Here is a 20,391-nt window from a genome sequence, read left to right as displayed (position 1 = left end):
CCAACCTGTGCTTCTGCAGAAACAGGCTGCTCCCACTACCCTGGCCCCAGTACCTAAAAATGGCAAAGCTGCTGCTCTGTGCGTGGCCCCTTTCCTGCTCATGTAAATCCTCCCCGCTGGGGACTTTCCCTCAGGGCTGGTTTTGAATGCAGCGCAGACGCTGGGGCGGCCATGCCTGTGGGCTGGCACCATCCAGCTCTGGGTCCTTGGGCAGTGTCCATCCTCCTGTCCCTGGGCATTGTCCACCTTTGTGTCCCCTATTGGCTCCCCGTGGTGCCAATATTCCCTGGAGGTGGCCAGGACTGGTGTGGACCTGCAGCACAGCTGGGGAGGAGCCCATCTGCAAAGCACTGGGTGCCAAACCTCCTGAGCATGAGATGTGTCCAGGGAATGGGATTGGTGCTGCCTGGCCATATCCCTGTGGGAACAGGATGGGGGTGACACCCAGGGTTTCCCCCCAGCTCCACAGATCCCCCCAGGGTGTTTGGCCCTGAAGGGGACAGGCAGGGATTGATGGTGGCCCAGAAGCCAAGAGCTGCAGCAGGAATGGGATAAGAATAGGGGATGTTTGTGGGGTTGCTTGTTGTAGGATACAGTGGGATGGGTCCCCCAGCTCCCATTCCTGCATCCCAAGGAGTCCAGAAATCTAAAATCATAGACGCATGAATCAATCACAAAATCATTATAGTTTGCACAGGCCTTTAGGATAATCAGCTCAGCAGCACCACCATGATCACCACTAACCCATGTCCTCAAGCACCACATCCACACATTTTTTTAGCATGGAGAAGTGCTTCTTCCAGGGAGAAGATGAGAGGGGGAAATAGCCAAAAGGAGTCACTTGGGTGCCAGCCATGCCCACCCCTTCTCCACACCCCGTTTGCCACTTCCAAGAGCCTTCTCCATGCAACCTTTGAGACAGCCAGCCCCCAGGGGAGCACAAGGAGTCCCCAAGGTGAGCTCTGGTGCACAGTTTCCCCAGGCTCTGCCCCCTCCCCCTGGTTGTTGCTTGTTACTGGCTGTGGGTGAGCACTGAACTGCAACTCCAGTGAAAAACACCTTTGGGTACTTCTGCCAGTCCTGCTATTGCCCAGAGCCTGGTGCCACTGCCTGGGGCCTCCTCAAACCTTCATCTTCTGCAGGTTGTGTGGGTTTTTTGCCAGTTCTGAGCATCTGATGGGTGCTGGGAACCAGCCCCAGCCTGACTTTGCATGCAAAAGGACAAGAAGTAATAGAAATAAAGTTTTCCAGAGAAAAACTGTCTCCATGAGGGAATGATGATGGGAGAGGTGCCTTCTCCTGGTTCTGTACAGTGCTCTAAGGTGAAGCTCCCTGCTGCCTCACCCCTGGGTCTGGCTGGAAGAGCAGAGCCTGGCCCTGATATCCCAGCAGGGCAAAGGGAAAGGAATGCCCACAAAAGGGATGCTTGGCAGGCATTAGAGGGATTTTTATGAGGCTCTGGGGCTGCAGATGGGAGCTGGGATGCTGGAGGTGCCTGGGAAAGCCCTGTGAGGTAAAACCAGGAGCAGGGCACAAAATGAAGGTTTGCAGTGACAGTGGCCACATCAGCCCCTGTGCTGCCTGAGTGCTCCTTGGCACCCTTGAAAGGCACAGAGGGGCTCAGTCTCCCCTGGAGACCCCCGTGCTTACAGCAACCATCACCTGGGGTGTAGGGGAACCTGGGATCCCATATCCCCACGGCTGCTGGAACAGGCCACTGCTGACAGCTGCACCTTCCCCAGACCTTCCCTATGCACTGGGGTTTGGGTTTCACAGTGCCCAGGAAGGTGGGCTGTGCCCAGCCTCTGCAGGCCCCGCTGCTCTGCCTGGGACGAGCTGTTCCAGTGGCAGGGACAACACCGGCGAGCCCGGGACGGGCCGGCTCCTCCTGGCTGACGCAGAACCTTCAGCACCCATCCCTGTCCCCCCAGCCATGCTCACCTGCTCCCACCTGCCTGCTGGGCTGGGGTTGGAGCCTGTGTGGGGCAAGCCGTGGGCTCGAACCTCCTCCAAACCCTCCTCTGTCCTTGGTGGAGCCCGCAGCAGCATCTCCTGTGGCTCCTGGCATCTGTGAGCACTGAGGGCTCCAGGGGATGGGATCATGAGCAGAGCAGAAGCTCTGGGAGCTGGGCTAGAGGTCCCAGGGGACAGCCCTGGAGCCTCCTGCGCAGGATGAGACCCCCAGGTCCTGCTGAGGGTGGCAGGTCCAAGACCAAACACAGGGAGCCAAGGGAAGTGTGTTCACCCCTCCCAGTGCATGGAAAACATTCCACCCCCAAACACCCCAGCACACTTGGTCTTGTAATAACAGATCATTTACAGTTTATTGTAAGAAACGTACAAAGTAAAACGGCTTTAGCTCACACAAACCCTGCTCTGGGGCATTTCCTCATCCCCGACGACACAAATTAGAAGCAGCATCGATTGTGAATCATGATCCGAGCAGGGACTGCCATGCCAGGGATGTTTCCCATGGAAATGCCAGCGACAGCAGCTCAGGCTCCTGCTGCAAGCAGCATTGACATGGAAATGAGAGCACAAGGCCATGGGACAAGCTGAGTGTCTGTGGCTCTGCCACCTGGCTGGGAACTCATGGCTCCAAACCAAGCTCAGCACCACTCCTGGCCAGCCTGGCCATGGGGCATCCATGACAGCAGCACCCAAAGTAGCCCAGGAAGAGAAGAGAATCATCAGAGTACAAAAAGGCAGAGCCTTTGGCTTCAGGAGCAGCCCTTGCTTGAACTGGAAGAGGTTTTGTTTCATGGTTGTTTTGATCTCAAGAGGGTTTTTTCCCCTTTGGAAGAGAGAAGGTGGTCAGAGGTGAACTCGAGACCTTTTGCCCATTTTTCACAGAATCACAGGATGGTTTGGGTAGGAAGGACGTCAAAGCTCATCCGGTGCCACCCCCTGACTTGGGCAGGGACACCTTCCACTATCCCAGGGTGTTCCATGCCCTGTCCAGCCTGGCCTTGGACACTTTCAGAGATGTGGCAGCCAAGAGGTGCCAGGGCCATTTTCCTGGGTTTACTTTCCTTTTGCTCACCTGTGTGAAGAACAGCAATTCCCTTTTCCCCCTGGGAAAACGCTCCTGTGCCTGGAGGTTCCCTGGTGCCTATCCAGAATGTGCCACCAGGGCCTCTCCACAGCCCCAGCTCAGGGAAGGATGCTCTGCCTGAGGATTTTGAGATTCACACACCCCAATGGGATTGTTTATTACATGCAGCCACCTGGGGCATGGATGGGATTTAGGGGTATCCCTAAAGAAGCTCACAGAAATGATCGTTCAAACACCTGCTCTGATCCCCGGAGGTGCATGTCATTAATTAACACTAATGAAGAAGAGGACATTTGGAATGCCAACCAAAAGCACTCCAGTGGGATGGTTCCTCTTGCAACAGGGCTAGAAAAAAAAAACCCTGGAGTGTTTTGTCCTGGGGACTGGGGATTCTTGGAGGATGTTTTCCAAACCCTACCTTTGCCCATTGCTTTCCTGCCACAAAACCTGGATGGAAATGGGAAAACAGAGTAAAACCTGACTATAAACATGTTTACATTGATTCTACAGAGACCTGAATGATTTCTGGTTTCAATGCATATTCAGGAGACCTTGAAAACATGACATTTAACCCTGAGAACAAATGTGCAGATGCTTTGATTTGGCTTTGCAAACCAATTATTAAGACATAATTTTACTTTCTCTTGTATGTAACAAAAAATAATCATCAAGTTTATTCAGAAGTTCAAAAGAAAGGTGCTACTTTAAGACTTTGTATATTTTTGTTCACAAAACCTTCTATTTTCCATAATTATTCTTAATGTTATTTCACTTGGCTCATCTTTCACTGGTTGCTTGGTTGCACTCTGGAAGAATAAAACCCAGGAAAATCTCTTAATTGTGAAATAACATTAATAAATAATTACTTTAAGTGAAAGGACAGTCATACTCTTCTGTTCATGCCTGAAAACCATCGTTACCATGATGAGATAATTTCAAAACTGACTTGTTTCTCTTTCACTGACAACAGATTTCACATTTGAGTTCTCATAAGAAAAAGAATTAAACTCTTTGCAAATGCAGTGGGCTGTAAAACCCAGGATCAGGAGGAGATCCTGCTTTTAAATTCAAGGTGGCTGCTTGAAATATCTGAAATTAGCTCAATATCTAAGATCTAGAGATCTGTGCATGGAAGAGCTTTGAACAGGAGATACAAATGAAGTCTCTTCAGGCTGGGCCAGAGGTGGAATTTCCTTGTGTTACACCAGTGACTCTTTCACCACACATTCCTTATCCCAAGCCTGTGCTTCCTCAGGAGCATCCTGGGGCATTTCCAAGCCGGGAATGCGCTCAAGGCCCAAGGCAGGGGCTGTCTTCACATCTGTCCCAGTGTTCCCATAGATCTCCTGCATTTTGGTGGCGATCAGCCCTTCCTTCTCGGGCGCATCCTTTCCCAGGGCATCCTGGCTGTGCCTGTACATGTAGGATGCCTGCTTCACCGAGCGCCTCAGCAGGTACCTCCGGAAAGCCCTCTGGATCTTGGTAGCACAGACCTCCTCATGTTTCCTCTTCAGGGTGGTGGTGATAGGTTCATAGGAAACTTTTGAGGGGTTAGCAGCCATGAACTTCTCCTCCATGGTGGCCTTCAGGGCATCCATCTCTCCTGAGTCTCCTAGCACTTCTTTAGTCAGGGCAAAGAGGATATCTAGGCAGTGGATTTTGTCCCCAGCAACCATTGGTAGATCCATGGTGATGAGTTTGATCTTGTTGGGCTTGGGAACTCTGAGTGGCTCCTGCAAGGTGTCCACAAAGTCAGACAAGGTGCTGTAGGCAATGAACTGGGTGGCATCTGGGTCAAACTTCTCCCAAGTTTCATAAAACATTTCAAAATCATCTTCACAGAGGGGCTCACTGCTCTCCTCTGTGGCCACACTGAAGTTCTCCAGGATGATGGCGATATACATATTCACCACGATGAGGAAGGAGATGATGATGTAGCTGCAGAAGAAGAAGATGCCAATGGCAGGGTTCCCACAGTCTCCTTTCACTGAACTCCCGGGGTTCTCCAGCTCGGGGTCGCAGTCTGGGGGGCCGCTGTTGAGGATGGGGTTGAGGAGCCCATCCCAGCCTGCTGATGTGGTGATCTGGAAGAGGCAGATGATGCTGTTCCCAAAGGTTTCAAAGTTGAAGATGTCATCGATCCCTGACTCCTTCTTGACATAGGCAAAATTGGACATCCCGAAGATGGAGTAGATGAACATAACGAGGAAGAGCAGGAGGCCGATGTTGAACAGGGCAGGCAGGGACATCATGAGGGCAAAGAGGAGTGTCCGGATGCCTTTAGCTCCTCGGATCAGCCGGAGCACGCGGCCGATCCTCGCCAGCCGGATGACCCTGAAGAGGGTGGGGGACACAAAGTACTTCTCGATGATGTCTGAGAGGACGATACCTGTGGAGGGATGAAGGACAGATGAATTTGCTGTGCCACCAATGGGAGGTGGAAGGGATTTGCTCCACTCTGTCTGGGCAGACACAGTGAGGTAAGGCTACTTCTGATGGCTCCTCCAGTGACAGGGAAAATATTTAAAAATAACTTCTGAGCACAGACCCAAGGGTTAAACTCTGGCTTCTCTGTTTTGGAGAAAGAGAACACCAAGGGAAATAACACCAAGGAGGAGCAGAGATATCCCCAGCCCCTCACCCAGCCTGATGGTCTGGAGTGGCCTCACATCTCTCATGTCTCAGCCATGCTGGCTTGGCTCTGCTCAAAGGATGGGTGCAAGTGGGGTCCAGTGACAGCTGGGTGGTGGGGATTGGTGAGACCACTTCCACTCTTCATTGTTCAGTGGGATCCCTGAGGGACTGGTGGGAGCAGCAGGACTCACCTAGGATGGAGAGGATGACCACCACGAAGTCGAAGATGTTCCAGCCCACAGTGAAGAAGTAGTGACGCAGGGCAAACATCTTGAGCACGCACTCCCCAGTGAAGATGACGATGAAGACCAGGTTTATCTTGTAGAGTACAGAAGTTTTGAGCTCACTCTGGTCATCTGTTTCCACCATCATGGTCACCATGTTCAGGCAAATCAGGATCATGATGGTGATGTCAAACACTTGCTTGGTAACAAAGTCAAACACCTTTCCTTGGAATTTGTTCTGCAATGAGTGACACAAGGGTGATGATGAAGCACCAGAGAAGAGGTGGGAATATGGGACAGACAGAACAAAACAAAAAACACAACAGAAAGAGAAGAAGGAACCATATTTACAAGTGTGGGAAACCTCAGGGTTGTGGCTAGCATAGCTCACACAGGCCCAAAAGTTATGGGGGGAGGATTCCCAGCACCTCTCAGGATGAAGCACACCTGGCAATGCCACAGCTGGGAGGAGTGGGCACAGTCACTTGCTAATTACACCCACAGCTAATAAGGCACAAATTAACACATGGGAAGGATCTCCCTTGTGCAGGGGTACAGAACCCAGATCCCAACTAAAAATGTTTTGGCTGGACCAGGGCTCTTTCTGGGGGGTTGAAAGCTGAGCTTTCCCCAAGCCCAACTCCCTTCCAGAGAGGAGCTGGGAGCTGAACTAGGAAAATCCCCAAATTCCTGCAAAACAAACCCCATCATTGCCCTTGCCAGCAGACCAAGAGCTAAAGGGCAGACCCAAAGGAGGTGGCCTGATGTCACCCTCTTGTGAAGCCTCAGTTCTTAGCCAGATCCTATCTGAAGAGTAACAGTGGGTCCAATGGTCTTCCCTGGACCCTTCTTGTTCCCTTTAGGACAGCTGGTGGCTTTAAGTGTTCCCTGCATGCTCCACTCCAGGAGGATAAGCCCAACATACCGCTGGCCTAGGGATGGGCTTCTGGGGTTTCTTGGAGCCCAGCTTCTTCATGGCATTGTAGTATTTCTTCTGCTCTTCTGTCATGAAGATATCTTTGCCTCCAAAGTATAAATGGAATCACTGCTGTTAGTCTCAGGAATTCTCTTCCCACCAAGTGTCTGACCATGTCCCTTCCCACCAAATATCTCCAGCCCCTCAGAGATCCTGCTGGGAGCAAGGTATCCTCTCTGTGTCCTGCAGACCTCGCTCAGCACCACCAGTGTGCTTGGCCCTGCCCACCCTCTGCTTGCCCCCTGCTCTGGGGTGTCAGTCCTGAGCTACAAGTTTGGACCAGAAGCAGTCTCAACCTCATGCATGGGAAAATGATCCCAGAATGGGCAAAGAAAATTAAATTGATGGCCCAGGCAAGAGAAAACACAGCCTCTCTTTGCTTCCTCCCTCTGCACCCTTAAATTAAGTCCTCTGTAACTGCTATGACCAGGACACAAAGCTCCATGTGCCATTTGTCCAGTGCAGGAAGTCACTAATGGACAAGAATCTTGGGATCCATCCTAGTCCCAGGCATGGTGGCCCTGGTCCCATCACCCCACCACTGTGCTGGCCACCTCCAGCCTAGAGCAGCACCTCAGGAGTCAGGAAATACTCATCTTTTTCTTCTGCTGGTTGAAGTTGTCGATGATGACACCGATGAAGAGGTTCAGGGTGAAGAAGGCACCGAAGATGATGAAGATGACAAAGTAGATGTACATGTAGAGGTTGATCTCATACTGTGGCTGCTCTTCAATCTGGCCAGGAGAGATGGGAAATGTGAGACTGACCCTGTCCCAAAAAGATGTCCCCAGGCCCCCAGAAAAGGGCTTGTGGTGTTTGGACAGAGCCAGGGAATGGCTGCTCCAAAACTTTTGGCTGTGTGTTCCCAATGGGAGCAGTGATGGGAAAGGACATATATGACACTGACTGAGGGACAAGGACACACTGACCCCCGATCCCACAGCATGGGCTGGGGAATTGGAAAGGATGTCCTTTGCAGTGATATTAATGAGCAAATGAGTTTCTTCCCAATAATCAGCATTCCAAGGGCTGAAATATATCTGAGAGGGGAAAGGAAAAGTGGATTAATTTGTCACACCAGCACATCTGGGTGACACAGCGTGACAACCCTGCTCCTCATCCTAAGGAGTATCCCTTAATCCTGCTTTGTGTTTGACCAGAGACACCCCAAGGTGACCCCATTGGTTTCCCCCATTTTGAGGAAAGCTCTTGGCAGAACAGGGAGGATTTTCGGATTTTCTCCCAAACCAACTTTGCCCCATGTGGGGCAGAGGCCTGAGGGATTTTCAGAGAGTGATGGAAGGGTGCTAAAAACAGGCAATGAAAGCCACCCCTTCAGGCCTGTCTAGGGTGACCCTTAGTGTGATTGGAGAACAGGAGGAAATACCTTCTGCTGTGGGAACACTTCTGGGGATGGACAACAGAAGGAATAGCCTTTGCACAACACCCTTCAAACACTTGGTTTATTTTAATCACTCATTGAACCCAATGGTTAAATGCTGGCTACTCTGTTCTCAGAAGCCATTGCTCAAAGCAAGCCAGGCACTTTCTCCAGGATGGGATGAGCTTTCCTGTGAGAGGGCTCATGGAGGATATCATGTCACAGCAGGCAGAAGGACGAGCCCCCCAGGTTAGAGCAATGGGGGCAGAACAGGGATTTTGGCCCCCGGAACTGAAGCTGAGTGGAGCAGATTCAGCCCCAGCTGTGGGGTGACGTGGGAGCCCAGTTAGGGCCAGGCTGAAAGTGACAATGATATGAGTGGCACAGGGACACATGGCTGCCCAGGTGTCCAAGGCTGGGTTGGACAGAGCTTGGAGCATCCTGGGATAGTGGAAGGTGTCACTGCCCATGGCAGGGGGAGGCACTGGATGGTTTTTAGGGTCACTTCCAACACAAACTGTGCTGGGATTCCACGATCTGATACATTTTGGGGTTTCTCCACCCTGTAGCCCATGTCCTGGCTGAAGTCATGGACGGGATGCAGGTAGCCCCCAGCACCAAAAGGCAGAGACAGAGGTGATGCTGTAGGCAAGGATCTTTGCCAGCCTCAGTTCTGGAATCCTGTTCTGCCAAGGGGAATCCATAATGTGTCCCTGTGTGTCCCCTCACCTCGCGTGAGTCCACAGCTGCGTACATGATGTCCATCCAGCCTTTAAAGGTTGCCTGTGGGAATAGGAATGGTCAAACTTGGAGTCTTTTCCAACATAAAGAATTCTGTGATTCTACGGCAGTGGAGAAGAATGCATTTTCTGGGAGTTGTTTGGGGCTGGGAAGAAAGGGAAGGTGATGGGTGTGTGTTTGGGGTTTAGCTCTGAGCACTCCAGCTTCTCTGTGGGAATAGCAGGAGAGGAACGTGGGCTGAATCCACAAGAAAAATGTCTCAGATATATGGAAATTCCCATGTGAATATGCATGGACCATTCTGGGGCTGAGGCTACCAGTGACTTCCCCAAACACCACTGCAAACAAGGCAGGGAAAAGAAGCAATTGTCTCTTTTCTCCCTTCTCCTCTTGACTTCAAAGTCATTTTCCCAAAGGTAGAGATGTGCCAGGGCCAACTGCCTCCTTTCCAGTCCCAAACTGTGCCATCTCCATAGCCCTAACTTCCATATCCTGCCTCTGGTTCTGCTGAATTCCCATCTCAGCAGGGTGGGAGGCTACACCAGATCTTTTACAGGGTCTCCACTGCATCTCTTACAGCCTTTTGCTGCTGATTTGTTAAACAAAAGGTCTGCACATCTTGTTTCCTGAATCTGATGGAACAACAAGGCTGAAGAGGAAGCTGAATTTAGAAGCAGGGTCATCAGCTGGGGCTGTTTTCCGATGTTGCAGCCACCAGTTCCCCTGGATCTGATGGGAGTAGCCCCAGCCTGCCCCATAACAGAACCCACACCTATATTTTTATTAAAGCTGTGGTGAGCAGTTCCCCTTTGCTGCATGGCCCAGCTGTGGGGAGGTAGTGGAACCCGGCTGCATTCGCCCACTGCCTGCAGGGGACACGTGCATCCTTTTTCCAGTCGTCACCTGCCCCACGCAAAGTCCCATAACGTATTGCTGGAGCAGCCTGAACTTTTCAAAGGGGTGCAGGGGTAAGACAGAGCCTCCCCTCCTGACTCCTGAACCCCGTGCTGTGCAGGGGCTGCTTTGCAGTGCCAGCCTTGGTGCTGTCTGCACCCATCTGTAGCAGTTCCCTGGTGACACCTTCCCCTCCCATCTTCTACCCTGTCCTTGTTCTCCTTGACCCTTTCCTAAGGGTTTTTTTGGTGTTGAAAAACAGCTTTGGAGATAAGAAACCCCATCCCACATCAGCGCTAATACTCATCCCACTGCCCCGCTCCATATGCCTTAGATGGTGACACCTGATGTCGTGACATACCACCTGCAGCAGGGACAGGTATCCCAAGCCCACGTTGTCGAAGTTGACCTTGACGTTGACCCATCTGACCTCATTGGTGTGGAGCAGGGCCATGCAGTCACTCTTGTTGTTGACCATGCTGATGTCGAAGAGCTCGCCAGTGGTGGTGTTGACACACCTGTAGTACTTCCCTGCAAACAGGTTCACCCCCATGATGCTGAAGATCAGCCAGAAGATGAGGCAGACCAGCAGGACGTTCATGATGGAGGGGATGGCACCCACCAGGGCATTCACCACCACCTATAAGGAAAGAAAAGATCTTAGGGGACCTGAAGGGGACCTTCATGTCCCCATGCCCCAACCCTGCCCTCCCCAGCAGCACTGAGTGAGGTCAGACTGGACCAAAGGTACCTTAGCATTGATCCCACTGATCTGGAGGCCCCTGAAACCCAACTGGGATGTCTGTGATGTGGGGAACTGCTGAAGGCTCTCATGTCCCTGTCAGAGACAGCAGCAATGGGGACACACTTACCCTCATGCCCTCAAACCGGGACAGAGCACGCAGAGGTCGCAGAGCCCTCAGTGTCCGCAGGGATTTGATGGCTCCCAGCTCAGAGTATCCCAGCCAGTTTGCTGTCAGGCTCACCAGGGACACCTGGAAGGAGCAGCCCAAGTGATCAGCAGCAGCTCAAATGGAAACACAACTACAACTCCTGCCCTTCTCTCTCTCCCCAGTCCCTCAGGCTGGTGGTCATCAACACATGGACATCATGGACACAAACATTGAGTCCTTGGGGTCCCTGGTGACCAGACACCTCAAGGTTCACAGAATCCCAGAACAGTTTTTGTTGAAAGGGACCTTAAGGACCATCCAGTCCTACCTCCTGCCATTGCAGGGACACCTTCCACTACCCCAGGCTGGCCTTGGACACTTCCAGGGATGGGGCAGAATGACACTTGAGAGTGAGGGTGGAAATGATGTGGGGCACAAAAAGCACAGATTGCTCTGTCACATAGTATTTGAGAAACCCTGTGTCCCTTCATAGTTTTACTGGGCCTGGTGGAACTGAGGGGGCTGTTCCTGGCATGTGTGTCAAACAGAAGGGTTTGAAAGGTCCCTGCAACGAGGAATGAAGTGCTCCTTCCTATGGGGGACCATTATTTTAAGAAATGGTATAAGCCCTCATTCCACAGACACCCCTTTATCATCTAAAATACAATCTGGGTTCATTTACAACAGCCCCTGACACCCGCAAGCCCCTTGGCTTGGCCCTGCTCATCACGTACATCTACAATGAGGAAATCCAGCCAGCACCAGGCATTGGTGAAGTACACCTTGAAGCCATAGGCCACCCACTTGAGCAGCATCTCGATGACAAAGATGTAGGAGAAGACCTTGTCTGCGTATTCCAGGATGGTGCGGATCACCTTGCGCTGCTCAATGTAGATGTCCTCGAAAGCCTGAAAGGGGCATGGAGCTATGTGAGAGTCATCTTTCATGGAATACCCCACAGAGCTACGTGAGAGTCATCTTCCACGGGACTTGTGGCATCCCAGAACACAACCATGCTGGCATCTCCCTGCTTTCCCAGGGCTCGGGAAGCTGGGAGCCCAAGGATGGCCAGTCTATGGGGACCTGATCACCATGGAGTCCAGCTCCTGTTTCCAGGTCTGTTGGCTTTGTGGGGTTGGACTCAAAGCAGAGCTGCACTGAAGCCAAAGTCCAACTGCTTTCAGTTCCCAGGTGTCTCAAACCCCAGGACACCAACCCACACCTCAGGATGCTTTGGAACTTTTCTAAGTGCCCTGAGGAGTTTGGGTGAGTACTACACCCATGGTGACCAGGTGTACAGTTGGTGTAGCACAGCTTTCAATTCCTGCACCAGCTACAACCTCAGACATCCCCAAAGCACTTCAGAGCAAGCTGCAGACATGTAAAGTGTGTCTGAAAACCCTCTCAGTCCCTCTGTTCTCTTTCCCTCTCTCTTCACCTCCAAATCTGCAGAGAAGTTGCTATTTCCTGAGTTAAATCCAGCCCAAACACTCAGAGAAGAGCACCAGGTCAACACAGATAATTACATTGATTTAATGGAACACCCAGGTTCTGAGAGGGGACACCGAGCACTGACAGAGGTGCTGAACAGCAAAATAAAAACCATGAACTGTTTGACAAGCACCTCCTGACAACCGGTGATGGTGGTGGTGAAATGAGGAACTACACAAAGCTCAAGAAATGGTTCAGATGGTTCACAGCTGGCATTAAGAGCAGCACTGGGGGCTGTAGGCAGTGGCATCCCCTTGAGCCCATGGACCACAGCCTGTGGATGATGGTCCAGGGATGCTGGGGGGTTGACCAGGGGGTACCAGGACTCCTGGAGGATGTTAGACCTGAGCCAAATGGGGTTTGAAATCAAACATCTGCCTACAGCTGGATTATTTGGCACAGGAGATGCCCAGAACCTGGGCTCTGTCACCTCCATGGCCTCCCCCAGGCTGGGAAGCTGCTGCAGAGCCCCTGGGACAGGAGAAAGGTGGGACCTACCAGTGCACCACTGCTGAGGAGGATCATGAAGACAATGAAAGTCTCAAACCAGTCATGCTCCACGATGCGGAAGCAGGTTTTCCTGAGGTTCCACCAAATCTTTCCCTTCTCACTGCTGATGTCCACGTAGAGGCAGGGGAACCTCTTCACACAGCCTGGGGACACAGGGCTGGGGTCATTCCTGGCCAGGGTGTTCCCACTGTTCCCAGTTTTACTGGTCTTTTTAAACCCTCCCTAGTGGAAGCTGGATCAGGATCCTGCTGGGCTGAGGTGGGGTGCACAAGGGGAGCTCCATGGGGATCATCTATGTGGTGGTACAGGAGGGTTTGGAGTTGGGGCTGAGCTCAGGGAGCCTGGGGATCCCTGCGCTGCAAGAACTGGTTGGCAGTGGTACCTCCACCCCATTTTCCCCTCTCCACACCCATCTCCCTCTGTCCATAGGATTTCCAGCCCTGCTCTGTCCCTCACCTTCAGTGAAACACTCCTCGGGCTCATTGCTCTCCTCAGCCACTTCTGCCACCTCCTCCTCCTCAGGCACTGGGGGTTTGTAATCCACTGTGCTGCACACAGACGAGGCATTGTCACTGGACAGGGGGTTCTGCAGACAGACAGGAATTCAGGCCAGGCACCTGGGCTTTGGCTGCCTCCAGCCATGCTCCTCCTGCCCCAGAGAGCCCAGGCAGCACCAGATGGGTGGTTGGACCCCCTTGTTTGGAGGATGCTCTGAGTCCCCCTCCTATGGACACACAACCCAGAAGCTGCTGAATCACCCAGGGCTGCAAACCTTGGAAGATTGTTGGTACCTGAGCTTTGCTTTTCATGCAGGTTCAGAGGAATAAGAGGTTCCCTGATCCCACCCTTCCTCCCAGCACAGCAGCTCCATCTCCCATCCACCTGTGCCACCAACTGAGGCTGATTTTCTTGCCCCCTCCTCCTCCTCCTTCTATTCTGTGTCCCCCCCATTCAAGAATTGCTTAGCCAACCCCCCTTTGGTGCAGAAATCCAAGCAGCCTCTCCTCTCTCTTCCCTCTGGCTTGGCTTGTGCTGAAGGGCCCTCAGCCTGAGGTTCACCCAAGTTCAAAACCTGCATCCCAAATACCTCTTTCCAGCTCCATCCTGCTCCACAGCTCAGCTTGGCTGCCATCCCAGACACCACTCAGCAAGGCCAGAGGGGCTGATAACAAGAGAAAACCTTGGCAAGCCCCTGGGACTCTTTTTCCTCAGGTTTTTTTGGGGTTTTTTTTGTTTGTTTGGTTGGTTTGTGGGTTGTTTGGTTGGTTGGGTTTTTTTGTTTGTTTGTTTGGGTTTTTTTCTTTCTTTCTGAGAAGCTCTCATGCAACACTTGAGGAATGAACAGATCCCCAGCCCTGCCTATCCTACCCGGGAGCAGCAGGAACCAGAGGATCCAGGATGGGTATTTCCAGCACATGAAGGTGTTAGTTTACATGGAAAGGAGATAATCCTCCCCTCAGGCTGCTCCTGCTTTTGGTAATCCATAAATGAGCTGCTCCATCCTCCAAAAACCAGGGAAAAGCTCCTGGGGTAAACTGAGGCACTGCCATTGCCCACAGCTTCAGGGACCACGGCCACATCTCCATGAGAAGATGTTGCTGTAAGGGACATCTGGGGACATGCAGGAGAGAACACAGCAGCAGGGGTGGCACCAGCTCTGAGCTTGTGGTTCTCCAGACCACTGGGACCACCCTCAGTCAAGGCCAGGGGGAGGGACAGGAGGGGCAGGGGATGATTAGGGAATCTCAGCACAGAGCCAGGCAAGCTGTGACACACAGGAGCCACTTGAGCCTCCAGGACAGCCATAGAAAGGGTCAAGGTGGGGACAAACCAGTGCAACTGCCCTGGAGGTGTGGGGTAAGGTCCAAAAGGCCCTTGGATGGCTCACAGAACTCAGGAGTTCTGTGAATGGAGCTCAAGGCAGGTTCTCCTGGGTGGGAACAGGGATAAAACACATCCCTGGGGCTCCTGAGCCCTCCTACACCTGGATCCAGTGGGTTTGAAGGGCAATTTCCATCACATACCTAGCCCAGCACCTTCAGCCTGGCTGGGGCTTCCCCATCCTTGCTGCTGCACACCCTGACTCACCCCATGAGCCCATGATCCACAGCACTGAGGATCACAGAACGGATCAGGTTGGAAAACCTGAAAAACTGTTCAGGAGTCCTGCAGTGCCAAGGCCACCACTGACACCTGTCCCCAAGTGCCACATTCCCAGGGATTTAAACCCCTCCAGGGGTTTAAACCCACCAGGGACTCCACCTCTGCCCTGGGTAGCTGTGCCAGGGCTGGGCAACCCTTTTAGTGAAGAAATTTTCCCTAATATCCAACCTGAGCCTCCCCTGGCCCTGCCTGAGGCCGTTCCCTCGCCTCCTGTCCCTGTTCCCTGGAGCAGAGCCCGACCCCCCCCCGGCTGTCCCCTCCTGTCAGGGAGTTGTGCAGAGCCACAAGGTCCCCCCTGAGCCTCCTTTTCTCCAGGCTGAGCCCCTTTCCCAGCTCCCTGAGCTCCACTGACAACAGCCCGGTGCTGCACCACAGCCCGGGCATTTCAGGACACATCACCCTGTCCAACAGGATGGGATCCCCATGGAAAAACCCCCTGGGGGAGCCCTGAGCCCCTGCACTGATTCTGCAGAGCCACAGACGAGGCTGGCACCTCCTCCCGGCTTTGAGCTGCAAAGAGAAATCAACCACAGGTCACAAAATTGAAGCTGCGATGATCCTGCCGCTGTCATTTCCCCGAAAAAACAGCTTTTCCTTGGAAAGGAGCTGCTGTGGAAGTGGAGAGGATTTATCAGCGTTGACTGAGCAGCCCGTGAGGAGAAGCTCCCGCAGTTGGGGATGGTCGGGTGGGAGTGTCCCGGAGCGAGCGGTGTGCGGGGCTCTGGCTCCATCTACAGCTGATCCCGGAGTACGAACACACCCGGCTGGCAACAGCCCCAGCGAACAGCGCAGGGCTCCCACCAATTAGCACCTGATTGCTGATGGTCATCTCACCTTGTATATGCAAGTTGGGAGAGCAGGGGGTGTTCACCTGGAGAAGGGAAGTGTCTGGGAGAGCTCAGAGCCTAAAGGGGCTCTAGGAGAGCTGGAGAGGGACTGGGGTCAAGGGATGGAGGGACAGGACACAGGGAATGGCTCCCACTGCCAGAGGGCAGGGATGGATGGGATATTGGGAAAGAATTCTTCCCTGTGCGGGTGGGCAGGCCCTGGCACAGGGTGCCCAGAGCAGCAGTGGCTGCCCCTGGATACCTGGAAGTGTCCTAGGCCAGGCTGGACACTGGGGCTGGGAACAGCCTGTGATGGTGGAAGGTGTCCCTGCCTATAGCAGGGGATTGGAACTGCCTGGTCTTTGAGACTCCTAACCAACCCAAATAATTTGTGATTCCATGATAAATTGCAGCCCATCACTCCCCCTGCCTTGGCAGGACCCCTATTTTTAATGAACCCCTTTGGCTCTCTCCTGAGTCAGTTTTGACTGAATTTAGGCACCAAACCAAACAGCCCCGATGGGCTGAAGAGTTATTTACTGGTTGAGAGGTGTCCTTTGCCTTTGCTGAGCAGCTGGGGATGGCTGAGAGATTTTCCATGCATGATTTGGAGCAGGTGCTGTCGGCTGAGCATACCCTAAAGCCCAGAACTGTGCCAGGACAGGTCTGATCACTGCTCACCAGGGTTTTTCCACCTGCTGGGAAGCCCTTTGTAGTGACAGGGAGCTGAGGTCCATGGGGACCCCATGTGTCCTTTCCCAGTGTGGCCAGGCTGGCATTGGCATAATTTCTGCAGTGTGCCCGCTGTGCTGGGCACTGCTGCTGTGGGACTGGGGTTGTGGTAGGAAGAATTTGGGGGGACATGTCAGCTCTCAGCCCTCCTGGTGGCAACACTGGCAGAACTGAGAGCAGCAACTCCCCTGGCCCATTCCCTTGACCAAGATGCTCCATGCAAGTTTGTCCCTTCTGGAGGGCTTGGCAGGACAATGGCCAGCCCTACCTTTCCTCCTGTTCCCCTCCTGCACCCAAATGCTGAAACCCCCCTATTGTCCCAGATAACACTAAATAATCAGGATTGTCCTCTCTCCTTGCCCCACGTTGTGCCAAGCTGGGTCCCTGTCACTGTGCGGAGCTGTGAGGAGTTTGAAGATGGGAGGGAGGTGAGAGGCTCTGCACTTTTGGGAGCCCTGCTTCATTTTCCAGCCTTTCCTGGGGCTCCTTGTGCAGTCCCATTGTAGGTGTTCAGCAGCACCAGATGCCTCCTGGATCTGGCAGGGTTGGTTGGGATGGAGCTCTCTAGAGTTCCCTCAGCTCCTGGGCACGTTTGCCATCCAGTTATGACAAATCCCTGCTCAGGGTTGTCCTCTTGTCCAGACAAACTCCCTTCCCAGGCTGATGCACCTGTTCCTGTCCCCCTCAGCATCTCCAGCTGCCCTGTGTCCCCAGGACCTTGGAGTGAGCAGTAATTTCCCACCACACCATCACTCTTTTGTGTCCACTTGGGTCTTCCCAAGTTTCTTGTCCCCTGCCACCCTCCCAGTGGATCCCAGCAGTCCCCTGGAGACTGAACTCAGCTGTCTCAGCTTTGGATTCCCACATCCCTTGCTTCATGTTCAACCCTGCTAAGGTCCTCCATCTGGTTCAGGCCCCCCAAGGACGATTCTTTCTGAGGCATTAGCAGTGGATCCAATGATAGTGCTATCAGCAGATTTCCTGGCATCAGATTCCTCTGGAACATCTTTAACCCCAAACTGAGTGTTCTGACCCTTGCACTGCCCCTGTAGTACAATGGGGCCCTCTGGCACTGGCAATAACCCCATATTCTGACTCAAATCAGCCAAAGCCCTGCTTGGACCCTCTCCTCCCACTCCAGCCTACACTGGGAAATGCCAGCTTGGAAAATGCCAAGTTTGGTCCACGCCAGCCCTGTGAGAAAGCTAAAAGTGACCCAAATCAACATCATTCTTTGGGCAGCACAGCAAGAATGGGCAAGCCACGGTTTTGGGGTGAAACCCTTCCCTTCCATTCACCTTCCTGACATTGGTGGTGTCCTCGGTGTCAGACTGGGTGCTGGTTTCCTCATAGAGGTCAGACTCCTCAGAGGCGATGGGGACCTGCACCGTCAGGTTGGGGTTGTTGATAAAATTCATGTGGTCCAGCTCATCCATGAAAATGTGCTCCTTGTCCATGGTGCCATCTAGGTACCCTGACTTGGGCTCCAGGGCCGTGTCCATGTGGTTGAGCATGGAGTTGTCCCTTTTACTGGGGTCCTGCTCTTCCTCTGGTGCCACCTTCTTGCCCTTGCAGAGGCGGCGGAGCAGCGCGAGGAGCGAGGCCTTGGCGAAGGCGATGCCGCGGCTGATGCGGCCGATGGCGATCTGCAGGTTGTTCATCTCCCCATCGTCGTCCGACGCCGCCAGGCTGTCAGCGCTGAAGGAGCTCAGCAGCAGAGCCAGGAACAGGTTTAGCACCTGGGCAGACAAAATAAATGCCAACCCTGAGGTCCAGCAGGTCCTGAGCCTCAGGATTTCCCTCTGGAGCTGCGGGGATCACTTGTTGCTGTGGAGAAACCCCTTCATGGGCTCTACCCTGCCTCATGGTCTCATGATCTGATGGGCTCTACCCTGCCCTCACCAGCTCTGGGAACTGCAGAGGTGCCAATCCCAATTCCTGGAGGACATGGACATGCTCCTCCTCAAACCTCCTGGGCTCTGATGCCTTCACCTCACCCTGGGCTCCCACTGTCCCGCAGATCCCTCTGCAAGTGATGCCAGTCACGGTTTCAGCTCCTCTCAAGCTCAATGAGTGTGTCCCTCCCTTTGGTCTCTTGGAGCCCCAGGAATACCATGGGAGACTCCCCAAGCCTCTAGTTCTTCTCCCCACCATCCCCAGGGAAGCAACTCAGCTCTTATGGCTGTCCCATCCCTGGAAGTGTCCAAGGCCAGACTGGACAGGGCTTGGAGCAGCCTGGGATAGTGGGAGGTGTCTCTGCCCATGGCAGGGGTGGGATTGAGTGGTCTTCAATGCCCCTTCCAACCTGAACCAGTCTGGGATTCCATGACTGTGTGATCATGTCCCTTCTCTCCCCAGAATGAAACCTCCTGCTTGTCGTCACAGCTGCAGCTCTTCCTATCCTCTTCTATGGCTTTGGTAGCTCAGCAGCCCAGCAAGCTCCTAACAGTCTCCCACACCCTGGAGCCATGGAGGAGCCTGAACCCCAGCTGTGTCCATCCCTGTGTCCCAGACACTGCTCTGCTCCATCAAAGCAATGTTTCACCTCAGCACGAGCCAGTAAATTCTCTGTATCAAGCATGGGCTTGTGTGCTTCCCCTTCTACTTCACCATCCCAGAATGTGTCTGAACTCCACCACAGTCTCTCCTGGCAGAGCTGGAGTTGCTGCCTGCTAGAAACCTAGAGCAGCTCGGGAGCTGAGGAGTGGGACAGGCACCCCCGTGGAGCGGAGCAGGGACAGACCCAGCACAGCTGCCAGTGTTTGTGCCGTGTTGTGCGGTGCCAGCAGTGCATCTGAGACGGGAATTAGCTGCTATCCAAGGACATGTGCTGTTTTCACATGGCTCATGCCATGTGCCTTAAACCACGTCTTTAAATAAATTCCCGCGGGCCCAGCAGTTGAATGCCCCCGTTAAGTACCAATTACAGTTAATGGCTCTGTCTTTGTTGGACTGGACTCCGTTACCTTGTCACCCGACTGACTTCCTCCCTTTTCCCTGAATAACCCCAAAGGAAATGCTCAAAGTGTCATTAAGAGTAAAGGACGGGTCACCTTCTTCCTGCACAGGGGAAGCGCAGAAACACACACCTCCTTGCACGGAGATACTTGGGAGACTCTGGGACGGGCTCCAGGACTCGGAAATACCTGAGGCGCGGCCAGGAGAGCCTGGCAGAGAGGAGGAGGAGGAGGAGGGCACAGTGGGTTCTGGCCGTGTCTGTGCACCGTGTTTCTCCGCTGAGCCGTGCAGGAGTTGCAGAGCTGCCCTGAGGGCTGGGGTGCACCTCTGGGATGGGGACACTGGCACCTCTGGGATGGGAACACTGGCACCTCTGGGAGGGGGACACCCACACCTCTGGGAGGACTGTCACTGACCCCACGAGCTGAAATTGCTGCACCCGTGTGTTGCCCCCATCCAGAGCAGTCTCTTGGAGAGGTGGGTGGACTTTGCTACTCCAAAAATGAGCTCCAGAAGAGGGAAAATTCCCAGAGCCCCTTTTGGGAGGGCTCTGCAGGGAGCCCCAGCTGTGGTACTCAGTCCAAACTTCTCCACTCCCTACAGATGGTTCTGGAGAGGCTCCTGCTCCTTACTGGTGCCCTTATGGGTGATTTTCAGCCTGACACAGCCTTACAGTCCCTTGCAGAAAGGTAGCATCACAAACTTTGGCTGACTGGTGGGAGACAGGCAGCCCAGGGAGTCACTGAGCTGCTTCCCTTGCCTGCTCAGCACTGCCCAGCACAGACCTGGGGCAAGGTCTGCAGCCAGGGGCTCTCCCTTCAAAGCCCCAAATCCTTGCCATGAGCCAGGGAAGCCAAGTGGCAACCAAATTCCAACTATCTGTCCTCAAAGTGGGACACTCCAAGCTGACCC

At 53.4% G+C, this 20,391-nt stretch overlaps 1 protein-coding gene across 1 annotated transcript in view; it reads right to left on the bottom strand.

Moving 5' to 3' along the window:
- Positions 1 to 4,254: 4,254 nt before the first annotated feature.
- SCN4A (sodium voltage-gated channel alpha subunit 4) overlaps positions 4,255 to 20,391 on the bottom strand; it is a 29,973-nt gene continuing 13,836 nt past the window's right edge. Inside the window, 11 exon segments of the mRNA XM_062508438.1 lie at positions 4,255 to 5,444; positions 5,881 to 6,151; positions 6,839 to 6,943; positions 7,486 to 7,623; positions 9,000 to 9,053; positions 10,267 to 10,545; positions 10,778 to 10,900; positions 11,533 to 11,706; positions 12,788 to 12,942; positions 13,256 to 13,385; positions 17,820 to 18,260. Of these exon segments, the coding sequence (XP_062364422.1) occupies positions 4,255 to 5,444; positions 5,881 to 6,151; positions 6,839 to 6,943; positions 7,486 to 7,623; positions 9,000 to 9,053; positions 10,267 to 10,545; positions 10,778 to 10,900; positions 11,533 to 11,706; positions 12,788 to 12,942; positions 13,256 to 13,385; positions 17,820 to 18,260 (3,060 nt within the window).

This window comes from Cinclus cinclus, chromosome 24, assembly GCF_963662255.1.
Source record: "Cinclus cinclus chromosome 24, bCinCin1.1, whole genome shotgun sequence".
In the NCBI taxonomy this organism is placed as follows: domain Eukaryota; kingdom Metazoa; phylum Chordata; class Aves; order Passeriformes; family Cinclidae; genus Cinclus; species Cinclus cinclus.
Note: the sequence above shows the minus strand (reverse complement) of the source record. Positions and strands in the feature narration are given on the sequence as shown.